This window comes from Poecilia formosa, unplaced genomic scaffold (assembly GCF_000485575.1).
Source record: "Poecilia formosa unplaced genomic scaffold, Poecilia_formosa-5.1.2 Scaffold51, whole genome shotgun sequence".
NCBI classification, from domain to species: Eukaryota; Metazoa; Chordata; class Actinopteri; order Cyprinodontiformes; family Poeciliidae; genus Poecilia; species Poecilia formosa.
This window is the reverse complement of record NW_006799990.1, coordinates 323,026-344,252: the sequence shown is the minus strand read 5'-3', so window position 1 is coordinate 344,252 and position 21,227 is coordinate 323,026. Positions and strand designations below refer to the sequence as shown.

The following is a 21,227-nucleotide window of genomic DNA, read 5'->3' as shown; positions in this document are numbered from 1 at the left end:
GGATAAGCAATGTCCCGGGTAGCTGTTAGCTAATAGGAAAACATTAGCTGTTAGCTAATAGGAGAACACTAGCTGTTAGCTAATATCAACAAGCTTTAAAAAATATTTTACACAGCTTCTTCTTTGCCACAAGCTGTTACAGACAATAATGTCTCCCCTCTCACCCAAAGCCACGGCGGTTTGTTCAAGGTCTCATTGCGGATTCATTTTGTGTCCACACGTCCTGCTCTGCGCTGCCGAGTCCGAGATGCGCTGGCAGAGAAGTCGCTTCGGTTCAATCAGCTTGCCTGTCTGTCAGTAAGAATCTACCACTTGTCTTCATTAAGTTTGGTGCAGAGGTGGAGTGAGGTCAGACGATTAACTCATTAAAAATTGACATGAGTCAGACTCAATATCTTTTAAAAATTGCAAGAGAGGACTGCTGGCCAGCTAACGTGTCCTTACAGAGACACCCAGGGTTGTTTTAAATAACTTAAACCGACAGAAAGTATTTGAAGACTGGCCTTTGGAATCATTGAGATGTAAAAACATGGTATAATTAGAATTAAAAAAAATCTAAATCTCAATTAGTACCAGGAAATTCATGTTAAACTAGGAACACTGAAAAGACGAAAAACATTTCCTTATTTCTTTTCATAACCCTGATTTCACTCAGGTTAAGACTGTAGTAAACAGCAGAAAACAGGAGATTGAGCGAGGACTAAATCCATTCAGTTTGGTCTATTTTTGTTTTTTCCTTCTCATTTTAGCAGAAAAATGTCCTTAATTTGTCAGCCAGTGGTCACATTACAGGGACAGCACAGATATGGAGGACAATTTACACACAGACTCCACTCGTAGTATTCATTTGACAGCCACACTGTAGCTAAAATTATATTTATATTTATACACCTTGTGATATTTATTGGTATTTTTTCATTGAAGCAGCCCCAAACCTTAACATATTTTATGATGGTTATATGTGACATAGCAAATTAAAGTAGAGCATAATTGAGAATAGAAAGGAAAGTGATATGTGATTAATAAAATGTTTTACAAATAAAAATAAGTGTGATGTTTATATGTAATCAGCCACTCTAGTCAACACTTTGCATTTATCTCCATCAATGTTCCATTAAACCTGAATAGATTTAATAGATTTTCTGTCTATGTTAAGGAAAAGCATCCAAACATCATAATGACATCACCAAGTTTCACTGTGTGGATAGCGGGTGACGTTTTTCTAGCACAATTAGGGGTTCATCATAGAACAGATTAATCTAACAGATTATTGGTGTGCTCATTTTTTTAAAATAACCTCCTTTCTAAAATCTGTTAAAGCTTTGTTCTGTTAAATGTGTGCTTTGATGATGTAAAGACCAAAGCATTTGGGATTACATCAGCCTTCCTGACGATGAGATGCAGTTAAGGCGTGCCGTCTGTTTCAACTTGCACAGAAAGCCATACTCACTGTTGAGTAATCCTGTCATTATGTTGCTTTCTTTTTTTTTTAAATCTGCAATGATGAAAGATGAATAATATAAAAAACGATCCAGCAAACAAAATGTTTTGCAAAAAATGTGCAAAGATGTTTCCTGGTAGAAGCATAGTTCCATCCCTCTAGTCTTGTTTAAAAGGCAAGAAGAAAAGGGGAAAAGGCCTCATCAAAGTTTTAGTGAACTTTATTATTGTCACAACAAAATGATACAAAAACCTCCCAGATAGATAAAATAGATAAATAATATTAGTACAGACAGTTTTCTTCACATTGTACACTGAGTGCTGTAGTTCAAGAGGCCACAACAGGAAGACATTTTGAGAAATCAAGGATTCTGGATGCAAACTTGCGTCAAAAGCGGATTTTTTTTGTTTGTTTTGTTTTTTAGAATTATGCATGATCCAGTTCTCAAACAAACAAAAAAAAGAAAAATCATCAGATATCACAAACCAATATGTTCACACTTTGTTTAAGTTGATGTTTCTGCACAAGATTTACTGTTTGTACAAAAAGCTCGTTCACAAATTGTTCTGGGGTAATGAATCTGATATTCTTTGATTTTCTCCTTTTGCTCAGCTTCTTTTTAAAATCCACTTGAAAAACCGAAGCCACTGGTCTAATCAGTAATAGCACTACTGAATCGCATTGTTCCTGTTCTGTGCAATCACACGCTAACACAGGGTTGACCTACCCCGTTTGGCATGTGTAAATTGGCACTGAGAGCTGTTAGGCCAATCACAAATCTTTTAAAACAAAAGCATTTTTGGCGCAATCTCAATTTATAGGAAAATAATCTAGGTGCAGAAAAAGGGAAGTAGCTCTGACTGCAGTAAATCTAAATGAAGACATAAAGTTTTGAGATAAAGACCGATAGACTCAACCAAAGCCAGGTTTGTGCCCTTCCCTAATGAGAATCATATTGTTCTGCACTCCGGTCGTTGTGGTTTCTGTTTGAATGAGCAAGTTATCTGCAATGTGTGACAAAGATGTCGGTGTTATTGTAACCAGATGATGGAGAGGCACACAGGAAATCCAGAATATCTTCTGGAGGGGAAATGATTTGCAATTCAGCAGTCAAACAAAGGTTATCTACGGCTCTGACTTGGAACCTTTTAGTGAAAAATTCATCTTAAGCCTCGATTTCTCTGCCTTTGGTTAACTGTTTTAGTTTGTTTTTGTCTTTTAGCAGTTTAAAATGCTAAAGAAAAGAAAGTGTTAACAGACGTCTGAAAAAAAGCGTCAGTAATTTGCATACGTCTGTTTCTAGACCTGACGCGAGATTCTCCCTTCATTTGAGCCATGAGAAGTTCATTTTGTCGGTAACTTTCACATTAAGACATTCTAAATGAACAATACACAAGGACATTATTTACATAACCACAGAATGGCCCCACTGTGAACCTTCACAAGTTTTAGTTCAGTGTTTTACATTTCACTAAAATAGGCTTACATATTTAATACTTGTTAATCAAAGCCTCTGTTTTGTGTTGCATGTATTCATGTTTTGTGTTGCATGTATTCAATGCCTTTTGCATGCACAAGAGAAGTGATAGCATTTATAATAGATAAATAAAAAATAGTAATAATAGTAATACTGATAATGCTACAGTGGTTAATTATCATTTCATTGTTCACAATGACAAAATTGTTTACATTTGTAGCAGTAAAAAATAAATAGGACTGCTTAAGGTACAGGAACTTAGCACGCTTTGTAGAGTTAGAAATTCTCATTGTTCGTTAACCATGATGTCAGCTACTCCATGCACTTGTGTTAGCTGTTTACAGTCAAGTGACGCCACCAGTTTTCTGGGTCCAGGTTGGGTGGGGATGAAGTGCTCTGTCACTGTTACTGTAGCTTGGCCTCCGACATCACTGAGACACGCCAGGAGAAATCAAACGTTAGTCGAAAAAGGGACAAGGAACGGTAAAAAGAAAGAGATACAGAAAAAAAAGAAGTTTTCTTACCCTATGACCACTTCATGGCCCTTCTGAAGGCCCAGGCCCTCCACCCTGAACACGACATCCTTCAGTACACGTGACAGCGGGTTGGTGAAGGTAATCTTTGCTGACATCGCCTTACCAACCACAGCTTCACCCAGAGGCTGTTTTTTTTTAATGAAGTGGAAATGAATCAAAGAAAAGAAATTGAATTGAACAGTCAAACTGAATTTGTGTTTGCTATGCTTGACTTAAAAAAGAAATGCAAATACAAAATGAGATTGTACCGTAATCTGGAGGTCAGGCGTACGGAGCCTGAAGGTTGTCTGGTTGGCCAACACTTGCTTGGTTTCACTGACTCTTCCAGACAGTGTCAGCATCAGAGCAGCCTGGTCCACCAACTGGTTCTGGTAGTGCTGGTATGGCAATACCCATTCAATAATCTTCTCTGTGTGTGGAGAGGAAAATACATTTTTACCAACTGAACTCTCCCAAATTTCCAAAATTACATTTTTGTCAATACATATTTTTATCAGCTAACTTTATATGGTATCAGGAGATTTTTAGTAGCCCCTGTTAGCAAACTGTAAAGAGAAACTTGTATTGCAAACTATTTTGTCTGACCTAACAATGTACTATAATTGTATATCAACATTCTCTTGATCCTACAGTAACTTTTTCACTTTATCATTTTTGACCAACAGAAAATATTTTTACTATCTAGCATTGCTAGCTAACAGGACAAGAACATTTACAGAAACATTTTTGCAGCCCGTGCTCCAAGTCTTGACGTTGGACTGGACAATTATCTTTATTCTGTGACAATTTTATGAGGGTGAAATGAAACAGCAGAGGTCCGATGAGTTCTAATGTTGCTTAAAGTCTCTTTGACAACTAACGTTCTGTTCATAAGCTTGATTATTTATTCCTCTTTTTGTTAGTGTTATTTTCACATAAAGCCAGTTTTACACTTATTGCTACACACACCTTACATACACAGAACTTAGTGACATTCACAACCACATGATGAAACCCTTTAATTTAGTTACATTTATCACTATAACATGCTTAACCCACATGCTCTACTCTGTTCTTGAAAGCTGAAATGATTTAGGCCTGTTTAGTACTTGGATAGGAAAACATCTTAGAATAGCTCATTAGTTGTTATTACACTGAAAAATGTGGCAGGACTTAATTATTATTACAACATAAAATCCTGGACAAGCCCCCAATTTTTTATTTTGTTTGCAAATTTGAAAAAAAAAAAAAAAAATCACAAACATTAATTTGCACCACATTTTAACAAACAACATAAAAAAGAACTTTGAAAATCAGACCTTCATTGGGCAAAAGCTCCACGGGGATCTTGTCCTTCTTAATAGCGTTCTTCAGGACGCCAGTATAGTACATGACAGCCACCTGGCTGTGTAGAGTCGTCTGGCGGGGCTGTGAGCTCTGGTTTTTTACCACAATGCTCAGCTTGGCGTCGTTGCCCATCCTGGGCCCCTCGCCATCAATCTTCACCTCCACGCTCACATCCTCGGCTGCAGGAGTGCAGTAGACGTCTGGCTTGCTGCCATACCGACAAGCTGTCTCCACCGCAATGCGCTCCTCCTCAGACTCTGCCCGGGAAGCGAATAATTAGGTAAGTGAACAGGACCATGTAAATTTACACCAGAAATCATACGCCCAAAAAAAGGCAGACAGTGACACACATTTCCAGATTTTAAAATGCATGTGAAAAGTTGTGTAGTTTGGGAGGAATCTCTGGACAGGAAACAGTTTTGTGAAAATGATAATTTCATGATAGCAAAAGATATTTCTGAAATTATTCTGTCCAGCGTTAGGGCACTGCTGTAATATTAAACTGATATGGTTCAAGTAAAACATTCTTTTTAGTACCTTCTGGATGTTTGTACAGGTGTGTGATGTCGTCGCGCTCATCAGAGCCCACTGCTTTGGTGCTGATGCAGTGCCCAACGGCTTTCTTCTCACTGTAGATCTGACCGAAAGTACCGTCAAGGTTCCTCTGCCAGTAGATTTTATCACTGTTCACCTGAGAGTCAAATACCAAAAAGGATTATCAGCTTTAACGATTGATGAAATGAGAAAACACTGTTTAATGCTCAGTTGTTTACAGCTTGGAGGCTCGAGATACTAATTACAATGTTTTTGATTCGATTAGATGATCCTTAAATCTTCTAAAGGAGATGTTTACTGGCATCTCCTTACCAACAGCACTAAATATTGGCTGTCAAATCGAAATAACAAGATTCTCTAGGCAAAGAGATTATCTGCAAATCCTTAGAAGATTCTGTTTACAATCGGGATCTTGTGAAATAGTCTGCTTACCTCAGCAAAGACAAAAGGCGTGTCGTGTTTGAGGTAGACATGACCGGAGCGGATGGCATTGACAGAGGCTGGGCCACAGCGGAAGGTGCCCTGGCTCGTCTCTTGGGGTGTGGAGTCAACGGCCTGCCAGCCTCCGTTGCCAGGGGGGAGGTCTGGTCTGGCCATCCAGCAATCATTCCACACGTGGAAATTCCTACAGGCAAAAATGTTTGAGAGAGTACACTTAGCTCCGTCATTACGAAACAGAAGCGTTGTTATTTATAAAGTGGACTTTTCATGCCTTTAATTAATTTGACTGTTATAACGCAGGGGGTTTGGAAACAGGAGGTTTGATCACAGATAAACTAAAGGTGATGTGTTGATTGTCTTTCTTGCTTTCTTTCTAGTTGTTAGGGATGAAGGGTTTATTAAAAAGCAACTTTCTTCACACATCAGAAACACCAGAACATAAAAATGTTGGGGATGCATTGACTGGATATCTGGTTGCTTCATGGCAAAAACAATCCTATTTTCTCCATAAATCATCTGTGGAGGAAAGGAAGGGAGATTTTTCTTGTTTTCCCCAAGGATTATTTTATATGTGGATGGGGAGATATTAGTAAATATCAAACAGAACATTGGGTTCTGTGGGTCGAAACGAGCTGCAAATAACTAAAGCACATGACTACACTTAAGCATTCCAGAGTAAGGGGAGTGCTTTTGGAGAGGACCTAAATTTAAAGTCCGTTCCAGAGGTATGTATTTAGCAGCTGGCATTTTCACACATGTTCTTACGGTATGGACGTATGGAATGGTGGCCTGTCAGTGAAAGGCTCATTATCTTACCAGACAGAGTCACTGTTGAGGTGCTCAATTGGCTCCATGTTCTCGTCAAAGTAAACATCCGTAGTGAGGGACACGTCGGTGTCGTGGGCAGACTGGAAGTTGGTCACGCTACGGGCGGGTATGCCGAGGCACCGCAGGACTGAAAAATCAGAAGACAGAGAACGTGTCAAAAAGTGACGTTTGCGAGTACATTTTTGTAATTGATCTGAACCGAGTGCACAGAGTGTAATACCGGATGTAGTTTTTATATATTTCACAGAGTGAATTTTATTATTCTGGCTGAATGAAGGCAACACATGTAGCTCAGTTTGTGACAAAAGTAGCAGGTATGACAGGAATGCCAGTCTGTTGGATTTAGGCTATAGATGAGCTACGGCCTGCTCTCGGTGTCACGCGCTAAAGTCGGCGAGCTATCATGTGAAGTTCCCCGAATACACGCTCAGAGTTATAGAAAGAGCTCATCACAGGGCCTGGTTGAGATCAGAAAAAATATTTGGATTCTTAATCAAGTTGATTGTTTGAGCTGGTGGATTCGAGAAGACATTACTCAGGATCCTCTCTCGATTCTCCAGACTCCAAAAAAACTCGCACAGTCCGCTCCGTCCAGATGCCTTCAAACAACTTTCACCTTCCACTCTGGTTCAAACACTCCCTACACTCTCTTACACACATACTCCCACAAGCAGAGTTGAGTGATAACTAGTGATATTTATTCAGTTACATTTACTGGAGTCATTTTTTGTGAAAAAAAACAACAACTTTTCTTTGTTGTACTTTTCACTTTTACTTGAGTAACTTTATTACGAAATGTCACTACGAACAAGCTTATCTCTTATCTTAACCAAATATCCGCCAGACACAGACACACACACACATGCAGTTTTTGTTAAAGTTTTATACTGAAAGAAACTGATTTGGAAATTTGTTTTCTTTTGTCTGATTTTGTTATTTTGTAAAATTAATTTCATTTCAATTTTTAAAATACCGTTTCCACATAACTTTATACCTTCGTCCGTCTGTTGATGTAATTTCTAAATATTAAATGATTAATGTTTTGACCAGTACTTGTTTTTTACCAAACAATTTTTTTAGTTTTACTCTTACTTGAGACATTTATTGGACTTTTTGCTTTTACGTGAGTAAAAATATATTGAAAATATATAACTTTAGTACAATTTTTGGCCACTCTAGCCATCCTTGCCCACTTCTGTGGGCTTCTGTGTTATTTTTCTTCTCTCTCTCACCTGTTGTAGTGACACCAGAGAAGACCCAGCACTGGCCATATCTCACGGGTACTCCTGTGGAGGAGTGGTACTTCCTCAGGATCTCCACGCTGCTGCTCCACGCTGCAGGAGAGATGCCGTCAGAGTAGTTCCCTGACCAGTTCCCAACCAGGACTCCATAGTCATCCTGGGCGTTTATCTGAAAACAAAATTTTATTTGCACTTTTTCCCCATTTGTTTTCATTTACATCCCATGTTCTCGTGTATATTGTATGCATTTTGCTCACCATGGCAGATACGACTCTGACCACATTGACCGGATCCCCTCGGCCGGACGGAGGCATGTCGCTCTTCTCCAAGATGAACAGACACGCGTCCAGGATTCCCTCATGAAACTAGCAAAAAGAATTGAAAAAGAAAAGCGAGATTAAATTTCAACAACTTGCATTTCCTGTTGAGTGACATATAACCAATCACACCGTATTATTAGAGTTTAATGTGGTAGATCAACAAAATGCAATGAAGTGAAGAAATTGTGAAGGTGGGGGAGAAGGAAGCAAAGTTTTTTAAAATCTTTACAGACAAAACTTTGAAAAGTACATCACCAACATAGTCCAACGAGGGAGAATACTCTTTTTCTTTAGCAGGGGACTGGGTCAGACTTAGAAAATCAGAGTAAACTGGAAAAGGTCCAGATCTAAATTGACTAAATTGTTTTCCAGTGATGTTCTCCACCCAGTCTGACTGAGCATGAGCCATGTCTCTGAATATGTAAAGACCTGCAGCTATAATTTTAGCAAAAAGAGGCTTGAAAAGGTTTTTGACATAAGGGGATTGAATACAAATTAACTCCACACTTCTCCTAAATTTTACTTGTTTACTTGTTAAAAAAAAGAGAGAAATGTGTTTTTTGTTACCTCTAAAAAATTACTCTTAGCTGGAGTTGAAGTAGCTTTAATGCTACTTGTCCATACGCCTTTCTGTTTCTCTCATACTGATCAGGTTCTGACAGACGAGCCTCTTGCTCTGTTTTGAGGGCCATGTGGAAAATCTCCAAAAATGTTCCACTTTATTTTAAAGCTACAGTAGATGGGAGAACCCTTACAGGCAGACAGCGCTGTAATCCTTCATAAAGACAAGCTTCTAGTCCGTACCTGCCCAAAGTTCCAGGTGCGGGCTCCGATTTGCTTCTCTGTCCCGTAGTAAATCCTCCCAGTGTCATTCAGCACATACTCCTTCCTCTGCTCTTCGTCATCCAGGAACACGGTGTCCTCTAGAAAAATAAAACAAACACATGAGATATGAAGTTATTACTGTAGCTACAGGAAATGCAGCTGGCAGTTTTCAGATTTCCTCCAATCCGGTAGAATCAGTTTTGAGCGTTGCCCCGTTCGTGAAAACGACCCAAAATTTCCAGTTTTATCAACAACCAGTGACCAAACTGCTTAAGAATGTGACTTTTTCTCTCATTTTATTGGACCAAGTCCCCAAGGTCAGGAAACGGTTAAGAAACACAATGAATCCATGGACCTTGCAGTGTGGGGCCCTCTGTGGCTTATGGGAAATGGCCTGTTTGGACAGAAATCTGTGCCACAAACGTGGGCGTGGGCCACTTCACATGAGCAACTTCTTTTTCCAACTTTTATTTTCCTCCCTTGTTATCAGCTGTGTGATTAAACACGGGTGGAAAAAAGACAGAGAGAAAAAAGACTGAACAGTCACGGGAGACAACTGGGAGAAAAAGGGGAAGTTATGTTTAGGAGAGTAGAGAGGAGGGAAGGGCGGGGCAAGAGGGAGCAAAGAATAACCCAGTGTGTGTTCGGGACTTTTACAGGAGAAAACATGCAGAGGTGAAAGTGCAGGATCTGTCAGTCGTGACTGTTTCACTTCTTACAGAAAAAAAAAATAATTCAAATTCCCGGAATGTGGGAAGAAACGTCCAAGAGGATGTGAAGGAGGAGGCTCAAAAACAGGACTGAAAGGAGTGAGGTTCAGGTCAGCAGATAGCAAAAAAAAAAAAAATAAAAGAATCAGGAAATACACATGGATGTGATAAAAAGCCAGGAATAAAGCAGGTTTTCCCCAGCTGCACGGATCACTCCGAACTCAGCCCCGTGGCATTTTATACAGTAATTGTTGGATTTGGACTTTTTTATGAGCACGAGGGAGAGCTTGAGTTTAGGAAGAAGAGATTGGAAGGGATAGAAGTGGATTGGGCTCGCCTCCAGAAGAAGCACAACCATAATGAAAGACAGCTTTTTATTCTTTTTATATCAAGCTCAGGTTTGTTTGGGGTTTTTTTTAGTTTGCTCCACTGCACATGGTCTTCTCTCCTTCAAATATCCTGCACGGATCATTTGCCAAACCCATCCCGGTAAACAATGAAGCTCATTTTCTTTTCTTATCTGAGTAAAATAATAAGCGCTGCCTATGAGGAGATAAAACGAACTCTGACTTTCAACAGCACATAGCAATTCATCCAAGAGAGGCTGAGAGTTTTAGAGCCGTAGCTAAAGGGAGATTTAACACTGTGAAAGTGGGTTTCCACTCTACTGTCTTACAGTGGAGATGATGTGTTCAGGGGAATGTTCAGAATGTACGTTTAATTTTGAAAACTAAAATTAAACAGCTAGTTTTCTTTCTTTTTTTTTTTTTTAACAATAATGGCTTTGTGTTTGTCTTTCTTCCATTAGGGCCAGATTTGTGCAACTAGTTGTCTTGTCGACAGATTCCTCCACCTGACCGCTGCATCTCTGCTGTCGCCCAGAGTTACCATGGTCTTCCTTTCGCTCTTACATCCCTTTTTCAAGACACTAGAAATATGTATGCCGCAGCAAAGGACTTGATATTTTCAGTGCCCTTTTGGCAAACAGAATCTACGTTCTGGTTCTCCTTCTCGACTCAGTGAGAGGGAGGTGTTCAGAGAAAACCACATTATGAAGCGTCGCGTCATTAAACGCCTCAATTTAACAGCAGAAAATGGGAGGCTCATTGAAATTCTGGAATGAGTCGGAGAGCAAAATCGTTAATCTCCGATTGTCCTGCAGATGCCCGAAAGGCGGCAATAAAAAACACCCACACAGCACAAATGCGCTTTCCTCCTTCGCTATGATTTAAAGGTGTGTTTACCGCGCTCGTCGCAGCGACACACACACCGAACTCTCAATAGAACCGGCTAGCCTAAATTTAACAAGTGAAATATTTTAAGAGTAACCAGTGCTGACACACTGTGCCCCAGAGGAATTTCATCTAGACTAATGTAGACCAAAACAAGAATTCATCCGCACTGATGTTGTTGCGATGTGGATTTTCCGTCAGCCCCCACCACTTGGTACCCCTAAATAAAATCAAGCTGACGTCCCAATAAAAGGAATTTGTAAGCAAACTCCACCTGTGTGTAATTTCAGGTGAATGTAAGTGCAGCTTTTCCGTTGCAAGTCTTGAAGGTTTAGTGAAGAAAAAGCGTCACATAACACAGCAGACATGGCAGCGAGCAAATTGTGTGTCCATAATAAATTACATAAAGGTTTGTAACAGTAATGAGACAAATTGTGAATTTATTTATTTTTTTTAATTCAAGGGATGTGGATGCTTTGCAAAGCACTTTAATTTCAGGCTCGTCCCGGATGAAGAGCATATTTTCCAAACTTGTTCCATTTTCATATCAGATTAATTGTACATGAGATTTGCTACGTTGTCTGTTGAGGAAACAGTCAAAGTGTGTAAATGTGACACCTTATGGTCTGTTTCTCCTCAAAAGCAAACTTGTTTCGATCTCAAACGCAGCCGCGCTTGAGAGACCCAACCAAGTGTGCCAAAAGTTTTGTGTCACAGCCAGGGGAGTTACATAACTCACATTCTTACTCACAGTCATGCTGCTGCTGCTGCTTGACGGACAGCAACACACACTTGGATTCTGCTAACCTTTCTCACTCATCTGAAACACTATATCAGTACTCGGAGATTAAATGTCCAAACAGTCGACTATTTTATTTAGGTATTTGCTGTCAGTCTGATTAAAATGTTCCTGTAGCACTGCAGAAATGATATACTAACAACACTATTCTAGAAAATTTTCCAGGCATGCAGCCTAAAGCTGCCTTTCATAGCCTTCCATGTTAGTCTCCTCTTATCATCTTGGACCAGCCCTTCTTTTCCTCCTCTCCTCCACATTTCTACCATACCTCCGTGTAAACCCTTTGCCCCCGCTCCTCCCTCCCTCCCTACCTCCCTCCCTCACCGCCTACCGCTTACCTTCACACCAAGGGTTGAAGAGGATGACGATGTCCTTGCTGGGATTGTGAACTGTTGGCTCCTCGTCCTTCACCGACTGAGTCGTGACGGTGAGGCCGAACAGGCCGATCACAGCGTTGGCCGGGGAGTTCACGGACAGCTTGACCTTGTTGCAGGTCTGCTCTGTGACCTTGGCCTCCCAGCGCTCGTCCTCCAGGTGCTCCACCAGAGGAATGATGACATGGGTTCCTTTAGACACGATAGGCAAGGGACCTACGAGGCACAAGACCGAATGTATTTGGTTGGATACAGATTGGCTTATTTGGAAAAATAGCTGCATTTGTTCTGGTAGTTTAAAACTCTTCATAGTTGACAGTGCTGGCCACGTTTATTGACACCTACACATCTCTAAGATGTGTAAAAAGCATTAAAATCAATTCATATTTTATTGTAGCAGCATAATTTCACTCAATCTTCGTCTGATTCCACGAAAGAAAGACAAAGACTGCTAAAGTCCCAATGGAGATTAACAAAATCTACATTTGCATTTGTGATGGTTGGACAGAAAAGTTTATTTTTTCTGGAATTGCTTCCAAACATTCAGTTTGGATGTACTATCATAGTCAATAAATTAAAACATAATTGAAAAGTGAATTCATTTCTGTAGCTCAACCCATCGTGGGAAACACACAGGCTGAAGTGTTCAAGCCTTCATTTCTATCAATGACGTTTATTTTCCACTTCCAGCAGATGAAAACAAGACAGTTAAGATTAGAATATTACACCAGATCAATAAAAAAACATCTTAGAGAAATATGGCCCAATGAAAGGCGTATGTAATACCTGCTTAAAGGTTATTATTTTATAAGCTACTTTTAATCTTATAAACAAACCTCAAGGGATTGCATCTTCTGAAATATGATTGTGTCTAGCATCTAATGGTTGCTGTGGAGATTTGGTGACTCCACCGAATGGTATTCTGCTGCATGTCTCTCACCATTCTGATGGTCTGCTTTAGGTTCAAATGGTTCATGGCGTTCTGCCAGTTCTGTTGTGAAATATTTACCATATATGAAAATGAGCCCATTTTTCTCGTCTCACAATTTCGCTTAAGACGCTTTCTTTCTTTTTTTTTTTCACTTCCCTTTGAGATTGCAGCCAAATTTCTCCTTTTGATAAAATACAATAAACTGCAGCACAGAAGAGACAGATAAAAGCAGCTTCAAGTTGGAAAAAATAAATGTAACAGTCAGGTTATTATCTGCTTTATAACTGTAAACTCCAAACCACCATCTGCATCCCAGCCTCCCTCAGCTGTGCGCAATTTTTCTAAGCAAACAAACCTTTAAGCCTGGAACTCCTCCAAGGAATTTTTTTTTCCATTTGGAAAACAAAGCACAAGTGTTTGTGTTTCAAAAGCTATTTAAAGTTTTAGTTTTTTTTTAACATGACCTGAATTTTTTTCTTATTGGCCACAAAACACAACCTCACTAACTACTCTGAAACACTCTGAATGCTTAACATTAAAGCCTTAACTCTGTTAAACTCGGCTGGGGGATCATATTCGTTTGACTCTTGCGTTAACTTTATGGAGAAGCCATTGTTCCCCATCTGACTGCATCCAGGACTCCTTACCCTTCCTCTCCTCCCAATGAATATTTACGCAAAAAAGGAAATCTAATAGAAAACACGATGTCTTAGCTAAAGAAACAACTTGGTCCGCAAAAGAAAAAAAAAGTTCAACCTTTGTCCAGTTGCCCAGAATTTAGAAACTCGAGCCAAGTCAACCACTTGCTGTAAAAACATCCCCTTCGAATGCAACTGAGAAAATCACGGTAGTTACCTAAGCCGTGGTTGACAGCAAACCAGTGCTGCGCAGTGATGTAATGGCAGTTTATTTCAGAGTGCGTACTATGAGGACGGTGAATTCCAGAGGGAGGGTGTCTGGTGTCCTGAGGTCTGGAAACTGTTAACTCAGAGGAATGGTTGGGTGGAATCCAAATGCTGTGCCGCAGCTCTGGTTCGATTGCAGCTCAGCATGCATGTGGTAGTTATACATAGTGACCACACTTTACGTTAGCTGGGCTCACTGACAGTATAAGTTCACATGCAGATAATACTGGTCACACATGCAATAGAAACACTATTTTTTTACAGTGTTTTTTTTTTCTTTAACTTTGCATTGTTTTTGTCATCAGCCGTCCCATTTCTGTGCTGCTACCACCCACTCTGTTCCACAAACTAGTGCACAATTATGGTCAAATTTCAAGTGCAACAGCTATGACATTTTAGTAAACTGTGGTAGAGGACTGGCTGTGTTTGTTTCATGGGGTTGCTTTAAGTAAAACCCACTCATCTAAGAGAAAAATGTCCCCTCCCGACCCGAAACACTGCCACTCGTCACTGGTTTCTGAACTTCCCGGTTGAGAGAACCAGTCACGCCGCATTGAAAACAAGATCTCTAATAGCACTGGGGTTCCTCAAGGTTGTGTGTTCAGTCCACTGCTTTTCACACGACTGCATCCACTCACGAAGGAAATGAGCATCTGCAAAATCAATCGATTTTACAGCAGCTGAACTCATTTGTGGAGGTAATGAAGATAAGACCAAACATTGAGGCCAAATCGCTTGGCGATCAACAGGAACAAAACAAAGATGTTCAACGACTTCCAAACTCACAATCACCAGCCCCTCAAGCCATACAGAGGACAGAATTTAGATGTGCATTTGTTTGACATGCTGAAGAAGAGAAGAGGCGTTTACAGAAGATAACGATGGCAGCAAAGAAGAATAATTTCACTGCTTTCACCTTCTCCTGCAGGAACAGGTTTTTTTCCAGAGACTCTTCTCTCCCTCTCTATAAACTGCTGCCTTCAGGCAAAGCAGCAGACTGCTGCTCAGCTTTCTGCCCCACTGAGCTGTAGTTATATTTTTATAACTTTACATTATTGTCCTTCTTTAAGGACACAGGACTCTGCTGAGGAAGGAGCTATCAAAGCTGGGACCACTGTGCCAATAAGTTTGGGAATAGGAACCAGAGAGATTCAGACTATACCTTGGAAACCCCACTGCAGTAATATTTCTTCATGTTTTGTTTTTTCTAACTACCTGTTTTCAGCTCCAAGTGCATTTTATCTGTGTCAGGACTGAAAGGCCTGTTGAACTCTATCTCCATCTGGAAGGCCTGTCCTCTACGGATGATCAGCTCGTCCCCGTGGTACAGATCGGTGTGATGCTCCGTCCTGTTCGGACCACTCTTGGAGCTCAGGAGGTCCACTGAGCACACGGAGAGCTTGACGTCTGAGAGACAACAGGCGGATGAGAGCTTAAAAACATTTATTTAGTTGAGTCTGGTTTTGCTCGATTGTTTCAGAATGCCGAACGAGACTTTGATTCTACCTCCAAATTCCTTCATTTCTCCATTCTCAGGCTTTGGCTTGGCGGGCTCGGGCATCGTGATCGGGGACGGGGTCGGGGGCTTGGTGAACTCCACCTTATCCGTGATATCGTAAGACTCGCTGTTTTGACGCTTGCAGCAGCACGGGCAGATCTTCCTGAACCAGCGACGGCAGCCTCTCTCCTCCTGCTTCTTCCCCACTTCGCTCTGAATGGTCAGCTCCACCCGAATGGGCGGGGCCGCTCTGGGGAAACGCCCGATTTCCGACGAGCTTCGAACTGTCAATCGCTCACCTGGCATTCTGAAAAAAATGAATACATTTTTCTTTTTAAAAATTGGTATTTTATTTCCAGACAAAAACAAACACTTGATTAAAACTAACTGAACACACAACTGCAACCCAGATCTGTAATGCCTGATTTTTTGTTAAACAGCAGTCGTCTAACTCAAACTTTACCAACCCTACTCATAACCCTGTAATGAAGAAATCTAAAAAGGAGGCTTGTTTGCGTTTCTCCAAAAACAAACCAGAAAAGAGTTAGGATTGGAGACATTTTGTTGCAGTACATTTCATTCCACCTCTGCAGCACTTTGCGTGATTAAGCCAACATCTGTCTAGCTCTCTCTCTCTCTCTTTCTCTCTCTATTTTCACATTATGAAAAGGTCAAATGTCTTTTTTTCCATCTTTTCCCACAATTACTTCGCATCCAAATCAGACTCTCAGGCATTCCTGAGGCATTAAGAGAGATTTTGCAGACCTTGTTGCGTACACTCCCTGTGTGATCTACCATAATTCTTACGAGCAGCTGGATTTAATTTGCCGCACACCCAGCCTGCACATAAACATAAACTGCAAAGTAATGTAGTTTGCGCGATCACGTCTTTTAGTGTGCCTGCAAACTATCGTTAGTTTAGATTCATTTGGAGAAGATTTATCTTGCTGTCATACCCCAGATTTTAAGCAAAGTCAAACTAGTCAAAGACACCAGAACTGCACTTAAAAAAAAAACATTTTCATTTAATTCTCTCTATATAACAAAAACCATCCAGACTTTACAAAGTTGTAAAAATTATTTACATCTAATTTTGAGCAGATGTAAGCAGTGAACCGAGTCGACTGCATCATTAGTCATTAAACAAAACCTAAGCTAATTTGTAAAATAAAAAAATAAACAGAATAAATGGATGCTTCCATAGGATTTAAGGAGGGATAGTAGCCTGGCACTTTCAGTAAGATGATTAACTTAGAAAATCATAACGTCTTAACAGTTTATTGAACTGAAATAAGAGGTTCTGTCAAAAGAAAACAAAGTCAGAAAAATATTAGGATTGACTTTAGAGAGAGAGATGGTGCAGCGTCTAAAGATCTGGACTTTTACTGCGCGAAGAACTTTCTATTTTCTGATTTTCATTCTGCATCGATGTTCTTATACTCACCACTTTTCCTCCGTGATAAACTCTGGATATATTTTGTGACAGTACTTCAAACACCCTATATTGCCCAGGCATTACTTAGAGCAATTAGCCTAAGGTTTTCTTAGAACTTTGTGCGATTTGCTCTTGCTTCTGCGGCAGCTACGTTTTCCATTTCCAGTGTACGAACGGCATGCCTCTCTTTTTGAAAGGTAGTGCTTCACTAACTCAATTGCTACCGCCAAGTCACGGCTGATTTGTTACAACTCAATGTAAAGCTTAATGTTTCATGCATGCTAAGGAATTACAAATATGGTGGCTAACTCTCTGCTTTGTTTCCAACTTTCAAACGCAATGACTTCATCTAAGCATCGAAGGTGTACATATTTGCTTTGGTAATGTTTAAACTCCCCCCCGCTTGTAGACATGAACCTTTTGGCTTCAACACAACACATCTGGCTCTTAGAGAGATAATTAATTTTTTATTATAATTTTTTTTTAATATCCTGAATACTTTCATGTGTTGCGTTGCTTTGCTTTTCATGCGTTTATGAAAATTCCTCCAAACTAGCCAACCAAAGGTCAGTCTTTAATCGAAGACATGTGATTTCCTGAGATGCCTCTTGAACAATAATTATCTGTCTTCATATGTTATCATTTAAAGCGTTTCTGGGATGCCTACCTCCTGACAAGAGGCCACAGTTTGGCACACCTCCAGCTAAAGACCAAATCTGTGTTTAAACAGACAAATCCACTGGTAGCCTCCACTTATATGTCTCAGGGCTTTCTTATTGACTTCTGTGTTTAAATATTTGTATCGAGTGTTTCTGAGATATCTTGGCAGGCTGATTTGGGAAAAGGGCAGTGGTAGTGAAGCTATGTAGCGGTGGCCAAAGGTCAAATACATATATGTATGTGTGGGTGGGTGTGTGTGTGTGTGTGTGTGCGTGTCCTTGTGTGTGTGTATCTGAGTTCTTCTGCTGATCAGACAGCAGCTCTCTTCCTCCACTGCTTTCCACATCAAATGAACATTCACAAAACATTTATGCAAAATGCGGAAAATTATCTCCTACTCATAACAGTAAAATAAACCACAAAAATCTACAACAAAAGTTGATGTACTTGACAGTGTTGATCTTTTTTTTTAATACTTTAACGCTCCTGCTTACACTGTGGGAATCAGCTGAGTCTGAAATGAAGCGGTCTTCATCCTTTTGTCCTCCCATTCAACTCAATTGTTAATAATGACAGATGACTGGACCTGAGTGCTTGGTGATGTGAAGCGTACATGCAAAGCATCTATTGGCATTGACATGTCATTTCAGTAGTTCGTATGTATGATTTTCCACCTTTTTTATGATGAGTACTAAGTCACTGGGCGATACGTTTTCCAACTACCATCAAAAGTTGGACTCTTTCCTGCATTTATGGAGTAAAATTCTGATCATTCCTAGTTGAAACATTCAAAAGGAAGGCCTTCCTTTTCACCAACCCAACCCTAAAGATGCTGTGAGCTGAAGGTGAACGTTGCATTAGATAGATAGAATATGTTACTTTCAAGAAAGCGAATTTTAATCAGAAAATTTTTAAGAACTATGATAATTACAAAATGAAAAACATCATCAACATGTTTATTTTGTTGTAAAGTATACAAATGAAATTCTTAATTTTGGGTACAAAATCGCTCCTGTTTTCAAAAACTTGCCCTAAAATGTATGGATGTTGAATTCAAAACGTGCTACGAACAATACTCCATCTGAAAAATAAAATAAAATAAAATTGAAGGGGAAGGCGCTGCTCGCTGGCTACAACCCAAAAAGTGATGATAAGACTTTAACCAACGACTTTCAAACTGAATTTGGAAAATGAAGAGAGCAGAAAATTAGTCTGAACACATTGACCGCAGTGAAGTTAGTTTCCATCCTCTGGCATCACACATTATCTTAGATTTTACGTTCTTACAGGACACCAGAATAAAGCTTCGTTTGAACATAAAACAAAATATATATAAAAACACATCAATAAAAAGAGGTTGAATCGAATCTGACCTGGCTGGATTCTTCTTCGTATCAGCGGTGAAAACGTCTTATTCCTCCTGGGTGTCAACGCGGCGCTCTGTTAAAGTTTTGCTGCAAACTTTTTTGTCGTGACGTGCGCAGCTCTCGTGTTGAACTTTTTCATGTCCAAGAAGGAGCAGCAGCTGTACTTAAAGCGAGTACACGCCCCTCCGCCTCAATGCTGAGCCCCACCCTGAGGTGCTGTGGAAGTCACCCCACCTCCCTGGCCGGGAGGTCCCGGTCCAGTAAGCAAGATTTGGTAAGCGATGCGTCAAAGAGGGCGAGTGCGCGCTCGTGGTGAGCGATGAGCAGCACGAGCGCGAACACGCTAATATGTGTGAGTGTGTCAAAGCGACAGGATTATGCAATAACTTTATAATAAAGCAGAGGGAAAACTGGAGAACGGGCAGATAAAACCTGATTTGTGTGACCAGTTGACCTTTAGAAACCAAGATTCAGTACTACCTTCTTTTTTGGGGGGGAAACACTTGAATACATAAGAAAAAGAGAAGGAAAAAAGGAGCAACTTCCCCTTTCACTTCTCCTCTATTTATTAGCCAACAGAAAACTTCCAAGCAAAATCCCATGGTGACCCTTAATCTATTTAGGGTCACGATGTGGGTTTTTGATATGAGCTAGGTGGCTCACTGCCCAGGGTGGCATATTATCAGGGTTGGCTGCACATCACATAAGCTGATATTTGATCTGAAGCTGGAGCTTCACTGCTAAAGGGCCTTCCCTGTTTGTTTTCTTTTAGCAATCTGAACTTATATTTTGTCTCGGTAACAAAGGAAAAATAAAATGAAAATTCACTGGCTAAACTTAGCTAACTTAGCTAAAAAATAATTTAAAAAAGTAAATATTCTTTCATTAAATGCAAGCTGCTATTTACAACCCATTGAAGAACCTTGACTTAAGATGAGCTACAACATTTCAATAAAATGCTTTTGAACTTAAATTTGACAATAGCTAAAACCATGAGATCTTGTACAATAACATGAAAAGTTATTATGAACCAAATAAAGTACTGTCCTGTGTGGTATCAACCAAATCTTTACTCCACCACATAATGTGATGATTTGACAACCAACCCTGGAACAAAACATTGATGGAAAGTTGGAAAACGTCCTAAACAAGGATTGGAAACTTACATCAGACAATCAGGGTGAGTCTTTGTCAGAAAGCTCAGCAGTACGTTTGTGTTTTTTCTAAATCACATCATGACATCATGTGAACTGCAGTGACTTAGGCAATTCACTCCTGGATGTCTGCTGACTCCCACCTTAGTTCGACACTCTGCTTGACAGGAGGAAAGTCATTTTCCAAGAACAGATTCATTTTGCATGTTTAGCTTGGCATCACGCTGTGATAATAGTAAAAAAAAAAAAACAACAAGAATCAACACTGTTGCCTAACTCTACAATCGACTCCTGAGGCTTTAATCAATGAATTAAGTTTATTTGTATAGTACATTACATCTCAGCAACAAGGCAGTTCAAAGTGCTTTACATAATGGAAACATAAAAACATCATAACCACATCATGCAGTGCACATCAGTGACAGACATTGCATTTTGTCAAGTACCAATTGATACACATCAGATATGTTGGTCAATGTTTCAGTTATTATGGCTCAAAAGCAAATTTAAACAGGTGGGGGTTTTAGCTTTGAGTTAAAGAAACTCGGTGTTCAGGTGACCTGAGAGGCACGACAGGTTGATACAAGAACAGCAGATCTTTAATGCAGTTTGGTGCTGACCTGTTCAGTAATTTATAAATTAATAGAAGTATTTTTAAAGTCTGTTCTCTGAGCAATACGGAGCCAGACTTTAGAACTGGGCGATGTAGCTCAGACACTGGAAAATGTTGGGATTAAAGATGGCTGAATGTTAAAACCACTACAATGCAGTGTAACTTTTACACAGTGTGTTGGAAATGTAAAATTGGATGGATGGATGGATGGATGGATGGATGGATGGATGGATGGATGGATGGATGGATGGATGGATGGATGGATGGATGGATGGATAAGTTCAATATAGTCATTCTGTTCATATTAACCATATTAACTATAAAGACAATGTTCAAAATGAACTTTGTTATGTAAAACTGCGTAAAGTACAATTATAGATTAATTCATTGATTTTGGGAGTTTTATTTTTTTTTTTTGGTTTTTTTTTTTGGTTTTACCAGAAGATATACTGTACAACCTTCATTAAGAATGTTTTTGATATGTACTATTTTTGATGAATCTCTAAATTAAAAATGCTCACCTCAAAACCAAACTTACCTTTGAATGCTAAAACTGAAA

The 21,227-nt window shown here is 39.8% G+C and overlaps 1 protein-coding gene across 1 annotated transcript; it reads right to left on the bottom strand.

Moving 5' to 3' along the window:
* Nucleotides 1–1,643: 1,643 nt before the first annotated feature.
* On the bottom strand, nt 1,644–19,068 carry tgm1l1 (transglutaminase 1 like 1). Its single transcript, XM_007552605.2, has 14 exons — nt 18,908–19,068; nt 15,448–15,746; nt 15,157–15,348; nt 12,070–12,321; nt 8,970–9,088; nt 8,103–8,210; nt 7,837–8,014; nt 6,593–6,731; nt 5,768–5,960; nt 5,318–5,471; nt 4,753–5,037; nt 3,703–3,863; nt 3,443–3,579; nt 1,644–3,349 (listed from the first exon to the last, which is right to left on the bottom strand). The coding sequence occupies exons 2-14, from the start codon at nt 15,743–15,745 to the stop codon at nt 3,205–3,207; spliced, it is 2,361 nt and encodes a 786-aa protein (XP_007552667.1). The 5' UTR covers nt 15,746; nt 18,908–19,068; the 3' UTR covers nt 1,644–3,204.
* Between the last annotated feature and the right edge of the window lie 2,159 nt (nt 19,069–21,227).

What these genes read in the sequence shown, in the direction of transcription:
- tgm1l1 (XM_007552605.2), bottom strand. Translation starts at nt 15,745, where the DNA reads ATGCCAGGTGAGCGATTGACAGTTCGAAGCTCGTCGGAAATCGGGCGT. An exon ending in CTTCAACCCTTGGTGTGAAG is followed by an intron (nt 9,089 to 12,069) that starts GTAAGCGGTAGG and finishes TTATTTTTCTAG; the next exon opens with AGGACACCGTGTTCCTGGAT. An exon ending in CGCCTGACCTCCAGATTACG is followed by an intron (nt 3,580 to 3,702) that starts GTACAATCTCAT and finishes AAAAAAAAACAG; the next exon opens with CCTCTGGGTGAAGCTGTGGT.